The sequence below is a fragment of the Scardinius erythrophthalmus genome (genome assembly GCF_964197995.2).
Source record: "Scardinius erythrophthalmus genome assembly, chromosome: 23".
NCBI lineage: Eukaryota > Metazoa > Chordata > Actinopteri > Cypriniformes > Leuciscidae > Scardinius > Scardinius erythrophthalmus.
The window spans coordinates 13080066-13093983 of NC_138243.1; the positions used below are offsets into that span (position 1 = coordinate 13080066).

Here is a 13918-nt window from a genome sequence, read left to right on the forward strand (position 1 = left end):
TTGAAAGCACATTGTCCCTGTATAGATGCTATTGTACTAACAACAAACTGGCTTATTTAATGTAAGCCAGTCTCATCCATTATGCTCAATGAGAAATGGGATTATCTAATCCAATAGATGAAATACAGTCATCATGTGCAGTATTTAATCTGAGGGATCATTTATCTGTACCTGTAATAATGCCTTTGTAATCTGACGACAACGGATGCTCTTAAAAATCTCATCCCGCTTTCATGCCTGTCCACAGTTCTCCCTAGCATTGTGGAGGCGAGCATCACTCGTGTTTTATTCAGTAAATGAAGAAAAACGAAATGAAAAAATTTTCTCTTTTGCTACTGTGAAGGACATGGCCATGTAATGTGGTAACATTCAATACAGCCCACGTTAGTTCCCCTGATATACAGGAAGATGAGTAAAACAATGTAACCCACAATGGCGGTGAGCTATTAGAAGAGCTGAATAGAAGAAACATTTCAGGGGGTGAGAGAAGACCCTTCCACATATTAGAGCGATATTATTAAAAACTGGTTACATTCAATCTACATTAGCTGAATCTATAACTTTGAACTGACTATTATATGAATGTCATTCAACTAATCTTTGTTTCCAAAATGTTTACTAACTTGAACATCTTAAAGGTAGGTTTATAAAAGGTGAAACTCTCTTCACATCCTGATAGTAATCAATAATAGAAGTTGGAGTGTCGGGAGGACCAAAAAAGGTCCAATCATTGCTTTCGGTCTGCCTGTCACCATGTATTTCCATACCTCTATGCACACGGCATACTCATTTCGTGAGGCTATGCAGAGTTGTAGACAGAGAGCCACAAACAAACAGCCGCCGCCTTTTACAGTTCCTCCTGAACCAAAACGATGAGCTTATGTTGCGTTCACGCCATGTCGTAACCGTAATTAGTCCCGTGACTTTCTACGTTTAATTATAGAACGTTCTGTTATTATTATTGTAATGTGCATGAGGTAATTTAACGCCGTCTCATGATGCTATGCAGACTTTGGAGGAGGCGTGGCTTTGGAGGCGCTCTGAAGGGAGGGTGGGATCTTATGCTTTCAAAGCTAGCTCGCTATTGCTAGCCTCTCTGAAATTGCTTACCCTACCTTTAAATAATTCATTCTGTGAGTGGATAATAACTGCAGGAGGTTTATCATTTGAAAGCACCAATGGGATACAGTATATAAATATACTACTGTTCAAAAGCTTGGCGCTTTCAGGGTGCATTTATTTGATGAAAATACAGTAATATTGTGAAATATTACAATTGAAAACTGTTTATTTTAAGATGTAATTTATTCCTGTGATGCAAAGCTGCATTTTCAGCATCATTAGTCCAGTCTTCAGTGTCACATGATCCTTCAGAAATCAGTTTAATATGCTGCTTTAATGCTCAAGAAAACGGTTGTGCTGCTTTATATTTTTGTGGAACTGTTGATACATCATCTTTCAGGATTCTTCGATGAATATAAAGTTCAAGTACAAAAGCATTTATTAGAAATCTTTTGTAACATAAATGTGTTTACTGTCACTTTTGATCAATTTAATGCATCTTTGCTGAATAAAATAAAAATCATACTGACCCCAAACTTTAGAACGATAGTGCAAGTATATTTAATTTCCTGTTTTCATTTTTGAATGAGTGGATTCTGTGCACATTACTTTTTGTCAAAAGAAGCTTGTTTTATGCACTTGATGTGTGTGTGCTTAGCAATAGCCGAACAGTTGGATTCTTGCAATTGCCCATTGTGGCGTAAAGGGTTTGCAGAGCATTATTGACCACCCACACATACTGGCGTGGCTACTTTTGGCTGTTCTTTGTGATTTATTTCTCTTTATCTGTCTTTGTCAAGGCCGTTGTCTTCAGAATCCTTCTGAAAGCTCATCCTACAGCATGGCTGTGTTTATTTTTCTTGTGTATCTTACAATAGAACCACATTCTAAGAGCTTGACTTGTATATAATAAGTGCAGCTTGCACTCTTGAGTATGAGGCTGTGCTGTATTGATAAAGGGTGTTTTTAGGCAAGACTCGCAGAACAATACATGGTCCTTTTGGCCTTGATTAATGCTTTTAAAACAGCATTCCATCCCTCTGCGTGATCTAGTCCCTGACATTTTTATTTTACTGTATTACTGAACACATTTTAAATTTTTGTATTTTACTTATAAGGCTGTAACTTGACCTTGATGCAGCTTTTAAAAATGTTTTAAGAATGAGATCATGCTATTGTGTGCAGATTTTTTGAATATCGTCACACTGTTTCTGTTTCATGCAGATTATATGGTGTGCACACAATTGCATTTAATTAAGAGTCCAAAAAATGCTTGGCAGAAAAAGCATGGTATCACTTACAGTGCTTCAAACAATTGAGCCTGATCTGAGCAGTTCATCCGTTTATACGTGTAAACAGCTCCACCTGCTGTCTCACTTGCATTAGTGTAGAAATGATTAGTTCACCTCCCAAGAGTCGTTCATTCTTTTGTCACGTGACATGACCGCTGCATTGGATACATCAATAATTCCCAAAATTCTTTCCAAACAAGCGCGTGGTCAGCTCTTACAGTTAACATTATGCGTTTCTGGTCTTCAAATAGTTTTTTTATTTCTTACATTTCATAATGTTTTGCATTTCTGTCATTTAAGGTTCTTTTTACATAACATTGAATGTGGTAATAAAGAGTTGGTAATGTTAAACTTTATCCATATGGGGAATATCACTTTGATAAAGCAAAGATGCCTTCATAGAACAACAACATACAGATAATACGTGACAGAAAAGAACGAACACGAAGACTCGAGAGGTGAACCAGGGCTGCCAACTCTCATGCATTTAGCTTGAGACGCATGAAACTTTTGTTTCTTTTGTTAAAAGTTTCCCGGATATAACTTCCCTTTTTAATGCACAATTTTCTTTACAAATTATCTTATGCATTTACGTTTAAATTGTTACATATTTAATGGTGTGGAATTACAGTGTAATTAGTGATAGCTCACTATCTTAGCCTTTTTCAGTGCATTAGGTGAGGTAATCTGATAATATTAGTGATTTTCATTTATTTATCAAAACACTAAAACTGGTACTGTTTTGGAGAGAAATTGGGTATTTCATGGTGTGTAATGCTTAACTATCGTATGAGTTTTTAAAGATTTTTTAATTCTTTGCACTATGAACATTGATATTTTATGTCCAACAATAGCATACTCAGGCTCAGTGGCCTTACACCTCATTTTAAATCCATATATATATATATATATATATATATATATATATATATATATATATATATATATATATATATATATATATATACAATTTTCAAACAATATGATTTAAATGATGATGTACTGATTTGATGCATTTTAAAAAGATGGATGATAGATATTCTTCAATCATTCTAACAAAGAACAAAATATAATGTGAATTACAGTATGTGCAATGTTTTTTTATTTATTAGGCTAATTGTAGTGCACAGTGTTTATTTTAAGGGGGTAGAATCCGCAGCTCAGTACTCACTGCTTAGTAGTACTAGTAGTAAATACTAGTACTAGTACTTTTAAATTAGCTTGGTAATTTTGGAATGTATTGGTACTTTTACTTGAGTGTGTTTTTTCAATACTCTTTCCACCACTGCCTATGTCACATAACGTTACATTTACCTCAGGAAAGTCATTTAATAACCATAGCACGTTAGTTGGCTAGAAAAAATAGCTATAGAGAGGAGTATTTTGCTAAATATGTGCACTATATTACTTATTATATTTTTTACTTATTTTACTTGTATATCTTTAAAATATTGCAACGTTGTTATTATAATTAAAACCGCATTATATTTATTTGAGTTGGTATTTTTAACCTTTAATAATAATATCTGACAGGGCTCTCAAATGTTTTCAGCCTTAGGTGAGATTTTTTTTTTCTTGAGAAAAATTTACATGTATGCTCTACTGTACCTAATATTTATCCAAATGAATCGATATTGATCAATCACAAGAATTTAATTGAAATCGCAAAATTTAAGCAATAATAAAAAATTGTTTTTTTTTTTAACACCCCCATGCCTTAATCAGTTCTGTTTCTCATAATTTGGCCTTGGTCTTGCAATTTTTTCTTATTCTAAACGTGATCCACAGTTGATGTGTTGGGGAATTTGGCTATTAACATGAAATGAACGAAATGATAAAAAATAAAATAAAAAATTTGATTATTTTGATGAACGAGATTCAAAGATCCGAGCCAGTAAAATGAACTTTCCATTAGGCTACTGCTGACATGCAACTCCATTTCATGAATGAGCTGGAACATTTGATTGTTTTCTTCAGGCAGTCATCTATGTTTCATTTAAATGGCACCCTTCATGATTGCTTCTCGTTAGCCCACTCTAACCTTGTTTTCTTCTGTTTAGGTGTTAGAGCTGGTTTTCGTTTGACAGCTCGTTAAGGCGTGTGTAAGCACTTTCTTAACTGCCGACTTATTAGCACTTATAGGGTACATTTACATGACAATGATGTAGACCAGTGGTTCCCAACCCTGTCCTGAAGGCCCCCCAACACTACACATTTTCTTTGTCTCCCTAATCAAACACACCTGATTCAACTCATCAGCTCAATTAACCCATGTGATAATGAGCTGATGAGTTGCATCAGGTGTGTTTGAGTAGGGAGACAAAGAAAACGTGCAGTGTTGGGGGGCCTTCAGGACAGGGTTGGGAACCACTGATGTAGACTACTAAAAACGGAAAAGGTTTTCCTTCATGGTTTTTTTTTTTTTTTTTTTTTTGCGCACTGACGACAACGTTGTCAAAATGATCCCGTTCACATGGATCCTCGAAAACAACTAAAAAAAGCTATGTTATTCATGCCAGGCCAGTAGATGGCGATGGCACTTTAAGAAACGCTACTTAGGCCGGAAGTAACTAACTTACTACTACTACTGCTACTTACTAACCGGAAGTAATTGGCAGACACAACCGGAAGTCGTTGGCAGAGTGAAAGGCTAATGGCGGCCCGCCTATTTCACTCAGGAAACTTGTCTATAGACTGAACACATGATATGCATGAGCTCACAGATTTACGTTGTGGCAACGTCTGTGGCACGTTGCATTTCTGCTATGGTAACGTCGCTGTCTCGCAACATTGTAACAACGTAGAATTGTAAGACGCGACAGGGCTGTTTGTCAATTCTGACAATTTTTTCTTATGTTGGATATAGATATCCCCCATTTAGCATGTTATGTTTTGCGGTTAATTTTAGAATAATAGAAGATAATAGAATTATATCCATTTTAAATATTGTCTATCCTTATTATTTATGGGCCTAACAGTAAATTAATTATAATCAACACCTGCAAGTGTACACTTTGAAAAGTAACTGATCAGTTACCGAGCAGACATTATAGGCTAGCATAAATAGCAGACAAATCAAAGAAAAAAAACAAACTTTTTTTTTTTCTCTGTGCATTTTCAAAAAAGGAAAAAACATGCCCGTGCAACAAGTATGCCTTAAAGGGGACATATCATGCCAAATGCACTTTTTTAGCCCTTAAATGCATTTTGTTGTATATTTGGAGTGTTTAGAAGTACAGAAAATATGAAATTATTCTCTTCAGGTGCTTCGTTGATATCTTTATATTCTGTTTTGGTCATATTTTTCAACCTGTTCCGATTTTTCTGTTATCTATGATGTTTTTTGAACTATTACGTCACAGTATTTGCAGCGGAACTGCCAAATAAGGACATTGACATTGACAGTGTTGGCCCAACACTTCGAGCAATCCGCCATTTCTATTTCTCGCTGCAATTTTGTAGTCCAAGCTAAAGGATGCAGAAGTTATGAGAGGGTAAGTTAAAATGTTCGGTTGTTGGATGTAGTAACCCACACGCTTCATTACACCGTCTAATGTAGATGAACTGCCGCGCTTGTGACAGGACGCATGTTTAACTGAAAGAACGAGCAGAGAGAGAGAGACCCGGTCGCGCGCACGCTCACTCTCTCTCTCTCTTCGGAGCCAGGCGAAAGTGTAAACGACATCACCGTCTCCAAACTAGACGCTGTCTTGCTCTCTCTCCCTCGCACATATTAATCAAAATAAATCGACACGGTGGTAAAAGGTCGGAAGACCAAAGTTCCATGTGTAAATACAGTAACACACCATTGCGATACATCCATATGAAGACGTTGTTCTGCAGGTTCGTCGTCTTCATTTTCATCTCGCTCCGGCTCTGACTCTGGCTCGAACATGTAAGGCTGGCTGGACAAGTCTTCCGTTGTTGACATTTTGTTAATAACGTGTGAATAAAAAGTTTCTGTGCCGCTAGATAATCGTATCTCTGCTATCAAACTACAAAAATGGCCGAACGGGGTGGAGTTGATCCTCTGCAACCTGGAGAGGGGGCGGGGTATGAAGTGTCTCAATTGTATTTAAAGAGACCGCACCAAAACGAGTTGCTCTCAGACGCACGTCAGAAAAGGGGAAGAAAAGGGGCCTGTGGAGCTATAATAATGAGGAATTCAGACCCAAGCATTGCAGTTCCGCTTTATATAGACTACAAATGTATGATTTATATGTAAAAAGGAACAATTTAAAAGCATGATATGTCTCCTTTAAGTCGCTGTCTGTTCAAGGAGTGTTGAAATGTCAATTACCCTACTCATCATTAAAGTCATTTTGGTTTCATTGTGGCTTATAACTTGTGGCATAAAGTTAAAATATTTGTCATACCTGACCAGAAGATGTTCAACTCTTTTCTAACGGTAAGAATTAAAGGATGAATACTAAAAGCAAACGCATGAATTATCAGCTAATGTTATTCTGTCCCTTCAGTTAGACTGAACAAATAAGTGTCACATTAGACAAGGAAGTTGTAGGTTAAATAATTAGGCTACGTATCTTATTTAGCTGTGGTAAATTAAATGCAATTCTCTAGTATCCTTGCTCGATGAAGAACGAGACCACACAATGAGCCCAACGGACGACTGAAATTTAAAAGGCTGATTTTCGCGCTTCAGTAGGCAGTGACGAGTACATATAGTCCAGTGGTTGTCCAGACACCCTAGGCACAACCTTAAGCAATGGCCCTGAATGGTGGTTCAATGTCAACATTGTGACAACGCTATAACCACACACAACGTAGGTTAGGTTGGGTAGGCTACCTTGTGCCAACATTCTGCGTTTGTTGGGAGGTTACTGGTTTCACAAATTCGTGTTTTTGTAGTTCAAACTGAGACGACAATAACGGTATCGCTTTCAAAAAACTTTGTAACCCGTTTTCAATGTTTTCAGGCCCCCAAAACGCTGTTGTTTTGTAAATGAATGGCCAAAAGTTTTCCATTTTTAGTTATAGAAGGTGTCAGGTAAACTGCCCCTTTGACTTTGGTTAGATGATTCCATAATTTTTTTCCTCAACATGATTCCATACTTTTTTTCTCTACTGGAAAAAAAAACATGCCATTAATAAAAAATGGGTTACAATTTATTGTATGGTGTCATTGTTACAGTTTAATTATACAACCAAGCACTGACTAATACTAATTAACAACTTGTACTTACTATAGTCTTAGGGTTTGGTTTAGGGTTAATTGCTTGTAATTATGCATAATTTACTGTTAATACTGCAGTGAGTACATGCAACATGTAACAATGACTCTGTAAAATAAAGTGTTACCAAAAATGTAATTGAATTTGTTTGAGGTATGTTTAATGAAGCCAGAATGTTAAGCTATTGATCTAAACTTATTTTATGTCACATCTTTTGATGATTCCATAATGTTTGCCAGGAGTTGTAGATAAGACACAGGAGGTTATATAAAAGGGTTAATTCTGACTTTTCTTGAAGAAGTAACCTTGATCAGTACACAGCCCAGCGTATTCCTTTTCCATTGTGCTCCTCTTACATTCAGGCGTAGCAGGAATCCATGGCAACCACAGCAGCTGAAAGAATCCAATCAAAGGTGTTCTCTTTTTTTTCTTTCTTATGTGTGTTTTTTTTTAACTCTATTAAGAAACTGTTGTTCACTATAGTGTTCGAGTCATTTGTCGATTCAACTGAGGGCAAAAATTGATGTTTATATACTTGTGTTCTCGTATTTGTGTGCAGAGACAAAGCACCATGGTTTTCGAGCGACAAGTAATTTGTCAAGATTTGTTTTTTATTTTTTAATGGCAATATCACATTAATAATCCTATTTACATTGATCATGTCTTCATGTGTCTGCAGTTTTCCATGTGCAGTGCTCAAGTACTCACCTGTACTGCTTCTGTATTATCTGGAGAATGGATGTTGCTAAACCAAACTGGATGGAGTGAGCAACATCTCCCATGTCAAGTACGTCAAGAACACATGATAATACATAAATAATTTGCTTGGCAAACTGGCTTTCTGTCTCAGCATAATGAACGTAGAGTTTACGTTGTTTGTGTTTGCAGTTCTGGATGGAAATTATGTCATAATCAAGTGCTGGCCTTCTATTTTCATGTTCAGGAATACAATCGTGTGAAAGTATTGAAAATTCTATAGGATCAGGACATAAAAAAATATATAAAAAAATCACCTGGTTCTTGACAGATCTTAAAATTAGGAAAATACAACCTTGGATGAACAACACCACATGACATATTACACAGTGTCATGGTTTATTTAACAAAAACTTGGCCAAAATGGAGAAGCCATGTGCAACAAACTAAGTACACCCTTACAGCTTCCATAGGAATTAAGAGTGTAGTAGCAGTCAGGAGCTGATAATCAAATGTCTTTGATTTATTGATCATCAGCAAGTGTGATCAACTCTATAAAAGCAGACGTTTTTGCAGTTTGCTGGTCTGGAGCCACCAGGTGTGTGTTAAAACAATGCCAAGCAGGAAAGACACCAGCAATGATCTTACAGAAGCTATTGTTACCGCCATCAATCTGGGAAGGGTTATACGGCCATTTCCAAACAATTTGACTTGTGGCTTGTTATGCAGCCACAGGACCTGGGCACCTTGCAGTCATTGAGTCGACCATTAACTCATCTGTATGCCAAAGTATTCTAGAGTGAAATGTGAGGCCATCTGTCCGACAGCTAAAGCTTGGCTGATATTGGGTAAGGACAATCATCCTAAGCACACCAGCAAATCAACAACAGAATGGCTGAAAAAGAAAAGAATCAAGGTGTTGTAATGGCCCAGTCAGTGTCCAGACCTCAACCCGACTGAAATGTCGTGGCGAGACCGTAAGAGAGCTGTGCATAAACACACAACCATAAACCTCAACCAACGTTGTGAAGAAGAGCAGGACAAATTTCCTCCAGAACGATGTGACAGACTGATAAAGTCATATAGAAAACAATTCCAAGTAATTGCTGCTAAATGGTTCTACAAGCTATTAAATCATAGGGTGTACTTAGTTTGTCACACATGACTTCTCTATTGTGGCTTTATTTTTGTTAAATAAATAATGACACGGTGTAATATGTCAGGTTGTTGTTCATCTGAGGTTTAATTTACCTAATTTTAAGACATGCTGAAGACCAAGATTTACAGTGCATGTCCTGATACATAAAACCATAGATTTCAAAAGGGGTGTACTTTTCTTTTTCACATGACTGTACCTCACATCCAATAGGGAAGAAAAGACTATCACAACTTCTGTTTCATGCCGACTGGCTTTTCACGCTGCACTTAAGGGGTTATCGTCGTTCTAAACCCCACTTTAAAGCCTGGGTAAAGGAATGTTCCACACTTGTAATTTAGAAACTGGTTAGCAGTGCTTTTTACGAATGAAACCCTGCTCTGGATCAGCGTTTGTAGGGGGAAAATGTGTCAAATGGAGTAAAGAAGAGACCATTTCATTCTTACCTTTATTGTCTGGAAAGTCAAATACAAACTTGATAGTAGTCACGGCCAGAGACTGGATGATCACCTACAAATATCAGTAAACAGGACCCCTCTATTTTCAGCCACTAGAGAGCGCTGTTCTCAAACCACTAACTGTGTGCACATCGAGTTCATATTTATTCAGTCTGAGTCAAACCTTGTTGTGACAGTGTTTAATTATGCTAAACCAAGTAGAAATAAAATGTTGGCTGTTATTTCTAAGAGGAAATAAAAATTCAATTAAAAATAAAAAAGTGGTATGGACATAGAAACTGTTTTTCCAGCCAGGTCTTCTTTTTCATGGGTGACTGTAGAGGAAAGGCATGTACAGAGAGTTACTGTTAGTTACATAACAGAGATGGTTGTCAGCCACATTATAAGCAATGAATAACTGAGACTTATCAACATAAGAGCCTCTAACAACACACTCATGTGCAAATGGGAAGTCAATGTGACGTGATCCTTCCTTCCATTGAAGGAACAGTACAATTTAGATTACTTTAATCATGTAGTTTTGAGTTTGCGCGTGCATTCAGTGCCGGATGTTACACTACTGTTGTACTACTGGAGCCAATAGACTATACTATTTAGGACCTAATGGCCTTCTTTGATCCCACAGTGTTCCCAGCTGTTCCCCTCTGACGATAGCACCACACTAGTCTATAATAAAAATAGCTTAATGTGTTCTGTTTCCTCAGAAATGTTGAGTATCAGCGTAAGAGCACACATTTGCCATTGAAATATACATGTATTTATAGTAGACCCTTCCCTTTCCCATCATAGAGAAATGACTGGTGGCTTGTGGGAGCTAAATATAAACACTGATTATGGAATTTGATTACACTAGCTGGAAAAAGTACTGGCTGTTTCGCTTTTTCTAAATATGTTTTTTTATCATTCATAACTGGAATAATAGTATGCAATGATTCACTTTTGTTGTTAATTTATAGTAACTGAAAACAAACAAGCCAATAAAGGCTATAAAGATTATGATTTTTTAATTTAAGTTTTAGCACTTAGACTTAGCAATTTATTAAAAGTTTTTTAGACAACTAGGCTACATTTAGACATTGAATGATATCTGTCCGTATTCTGTAATTTTAATCCTCTAAAACTGTGATTAAGATTAATTCCATGAATATATATTTGAACTATCTATCTATCTATCTATCTATCTATCTATCTATCTATCTATCTATCTATCTATCTATCTATCTATCTGTATGAATGTATCTATACACTATATACAGTATATTGGTGAACCATATATATATATATATATATATATATATATATATATATATATATATATATATATATATATATATATATTGGCCTATATAATTATTATTATTATTTTTTTTACTGGTTGTTGGAAATGACAATAATACAGTGACAATACAGGCTATTTTGGTGACAATACAGGTTATTTTGGTGTCATTGATTTTACTTATTATAAATACAATTTTAGCAGTATTTTTTTTTTCCTTACAAGTCTTTTTAAAATAACATTTTTATACATTGATATACTCATTAATTAATTGTTAAAATAAGTATAATTGAAAGATAGAATTTTTCACTTACAATTAACAGGTTTTTACTGTATTTTTGTTTTGTTAACTACATACTGACATATTTTAACACTTTTTTTTATTTATTTTTTTATGGAGTCCTAAATTCATATAAGCCTGTCTTAAAATGCTTTCATGGCATGGTGTACTCGTTTCATGGCACATGCACTATAATGCATGCATGGAACAAGTACGGTCATGCGGAAAGAACAATCTGTTCTTATTTCTGAACATTATCTCATAAAATGAGAGAGTTGCATGTTGTTATTCATTCCCAAACCAGCATCACCGATGAGATCTAGCAATCTGCCCAATGAAACAGCTCGTTTACTATGTAATGTCCTACAGGAGGAAGACAAGTGCTAAAATATTTAAAGTTTTCGCTGAAATTTTAAAGAACACTAGTCATTTTCATAAAGTTTGAAGGTGAATGTCATGCAGGTATACTTCCCAGATGACATAAAACATTTAAATGTTAAACTTGTAAAGATGAAATCATTTGAACTAAGCAAGTGGTCTCACCCTCTGTGTCCCCTTCATCATCAATAAAACAGATAGTAGGCTATGACAAAATACACTGGAGATACTTACAACTTCTCTAAAGCAAAAACTTGAGTTATGCTTCTATTCTTTTGAGTATTCTATTACCTAGTCATAATTTAGATATAATCACATATGAGTAGGCCTAGGCCTATTCAAATCGATGTGATGAACGATTTGGGTAAAAAAAAAAAAAAAGTCAGATTACATTACTTTAAACATGTAATGGATTACGTTACTAACTACATTTTTTGTCATGTAGCCTATCATTTGGATCCCGTAATCCGACTTCAATTTGTTAGTCTAATCCACCCAGCAGCAACACAAATTATAACACAATTATAGTAGGATATATGTAGGCCGAATTATATTACTATAAATTCTTGCAAATAAATAACTGCATAGCCTAATGTAGCCTAATTGATGGCACTATCCTTGTGAGGAAACAGGCTATATTGCTATTCCATTGTGGCTGTAGCAGAACTTAGCATACTGTCATAAGCCAATTTATCTAGGCCTAAATCTGTTAGACAAATTTGAACTGAAATGAACAGAAGTTACTCATCTTTGCGTCAGAGCAGTTTCCCCCCGCGTCCATGAGAACAGCGGCTAAAGTTGGGCGTTCACTAACCGTCCATGTGACGTCGCCTCTAAAGGGAATTCTGGCTCAGTCAGGCAGTCCCCTATAAAACCGGCTGTTATCTCCAATGCTGGAGTCACTGAGAGCACACTCGCTGCTAACAGACACAAGACATCTCGCTCAAAACTGTCTTTTCTATCTAACGACATGTCTTCATACGCGTCTTCAGACTCGCGTCGCGTCAGTCCTGCCTGCGGCGTCAAATTCGACACGGCGCACCGCAAGAAAGCGTCGCCGAACATCTTTGAGAACATCAACCAGGACGTGTTGGTGAAACTCTTCGAGAAAGCAGGAGACCTGAAGGCGGTGGAGAGAGCCAGGAGCATCCTCACGCTGCACCAGGATCCTGAGGGAATCTCCAAAGCGCTTATGGCTCTTCAGCAGGACAAGAAGGACAAATATATGCTTATTACTGGACTGACGCGCCAGTCGCTGAAGTTTCGTTGAGAGAGGTTTTCGTCGGGAAACTGTGCATATGTGTGCACAGATAAAAAAAAAAAAAAAGACCGTGAGGACTCGGCACACATGCTGGAGGCTGGTGTTCTTCAAGACTTCGTGCTGAACTTGAGATGGTGTCCTCCTACCAGAGTCATGTTGGTGTGCTGTGAAAATAAAGAGCTTGTCCAGAGACTGACCTGAAGTTTGAGCCTGAAGACACCCGAGTGACACGTTGATGCTTCTTGACTTACCATGCAGAACATTTGAAGTATGGACTGATGCCAAATGATGCGAAATGTGATTATGAAGAGATTCAGTATCAGCAATGTCTAGGCTATTGCAATGTTTAAAAAAAAAGTTGAAAAAATTTTTTTTAATAAAATTGTTTTGATAATCTCATGAGTAGGCTATTGCTTTTTCTATTTTCCTTGCCACTTTGAGTCAACACTGTCAGGTAAATGTGTAAATATGCCTATTTATTATTTTGCTAAAACAAGCATTTAGTTCAGTGAATGAGGGTGGTTTTAAAATAGTGTTTAGCTTCATCTTTTAAATTTAGTGTCAACAAAACGACTGTATAGGCTATTTTGTCATGCATTAACTCCATAAAGCCATACTCAACTTGTTTATAGAAAATAACACAATTAGCTAGCCTACTAATTAGAAGAAAAACTATAATCAGTTATTGAAAGAAAAATATCTCACAGCACTATAAGCTATAGTAGCCTTTATAATGGAACGAGTAGGCCTATCTTTAGGATGAAGTTTGTGACATTACATTAAATGTCAAAAATAGCCTATAACAGCCTTGAAGTAGGCCATAGCCTATTTTTCAGTCTATATTAAGTATTGAGTTATAATCTTATT

At 36.3% G+C, this 13918-nt stretch overlaps 1 protein-coding gene across 1 annotated transcript; it reads left to right on the top strand.

Annotated features, from left to right (window-relative positions):
* The first annotated feature begins 11486 nt into the window (after positions 1–11486).
* On the top strand, positions 11487–13450 carry tcimb (transcriptional and immune response regulator b). Its single transcript, XM_081354820.1, has one exon. The coding sequence runs from the start codon at positions 12761–12763 to the stop codon at positions 13058–13060; it is 300 nt and encodes a 99-aa protein (XP_081210946.1). The 5' UTR covers positions 11487–12760; the 3' UTR covers positions 13061–13450.
* Positions 13451–13918: the final 468 nt, after the last annotated feature.

Bases quoted from the DNA above. Each gene is read 5' to 3' on its own strand.
- tcimb (XM_081354820.1), top strand. From the start codon at position 12,761: ATGTCTTCATACGCGTCTTCAGACTCGCGTCGCGTCAGTCCTGCCTGC.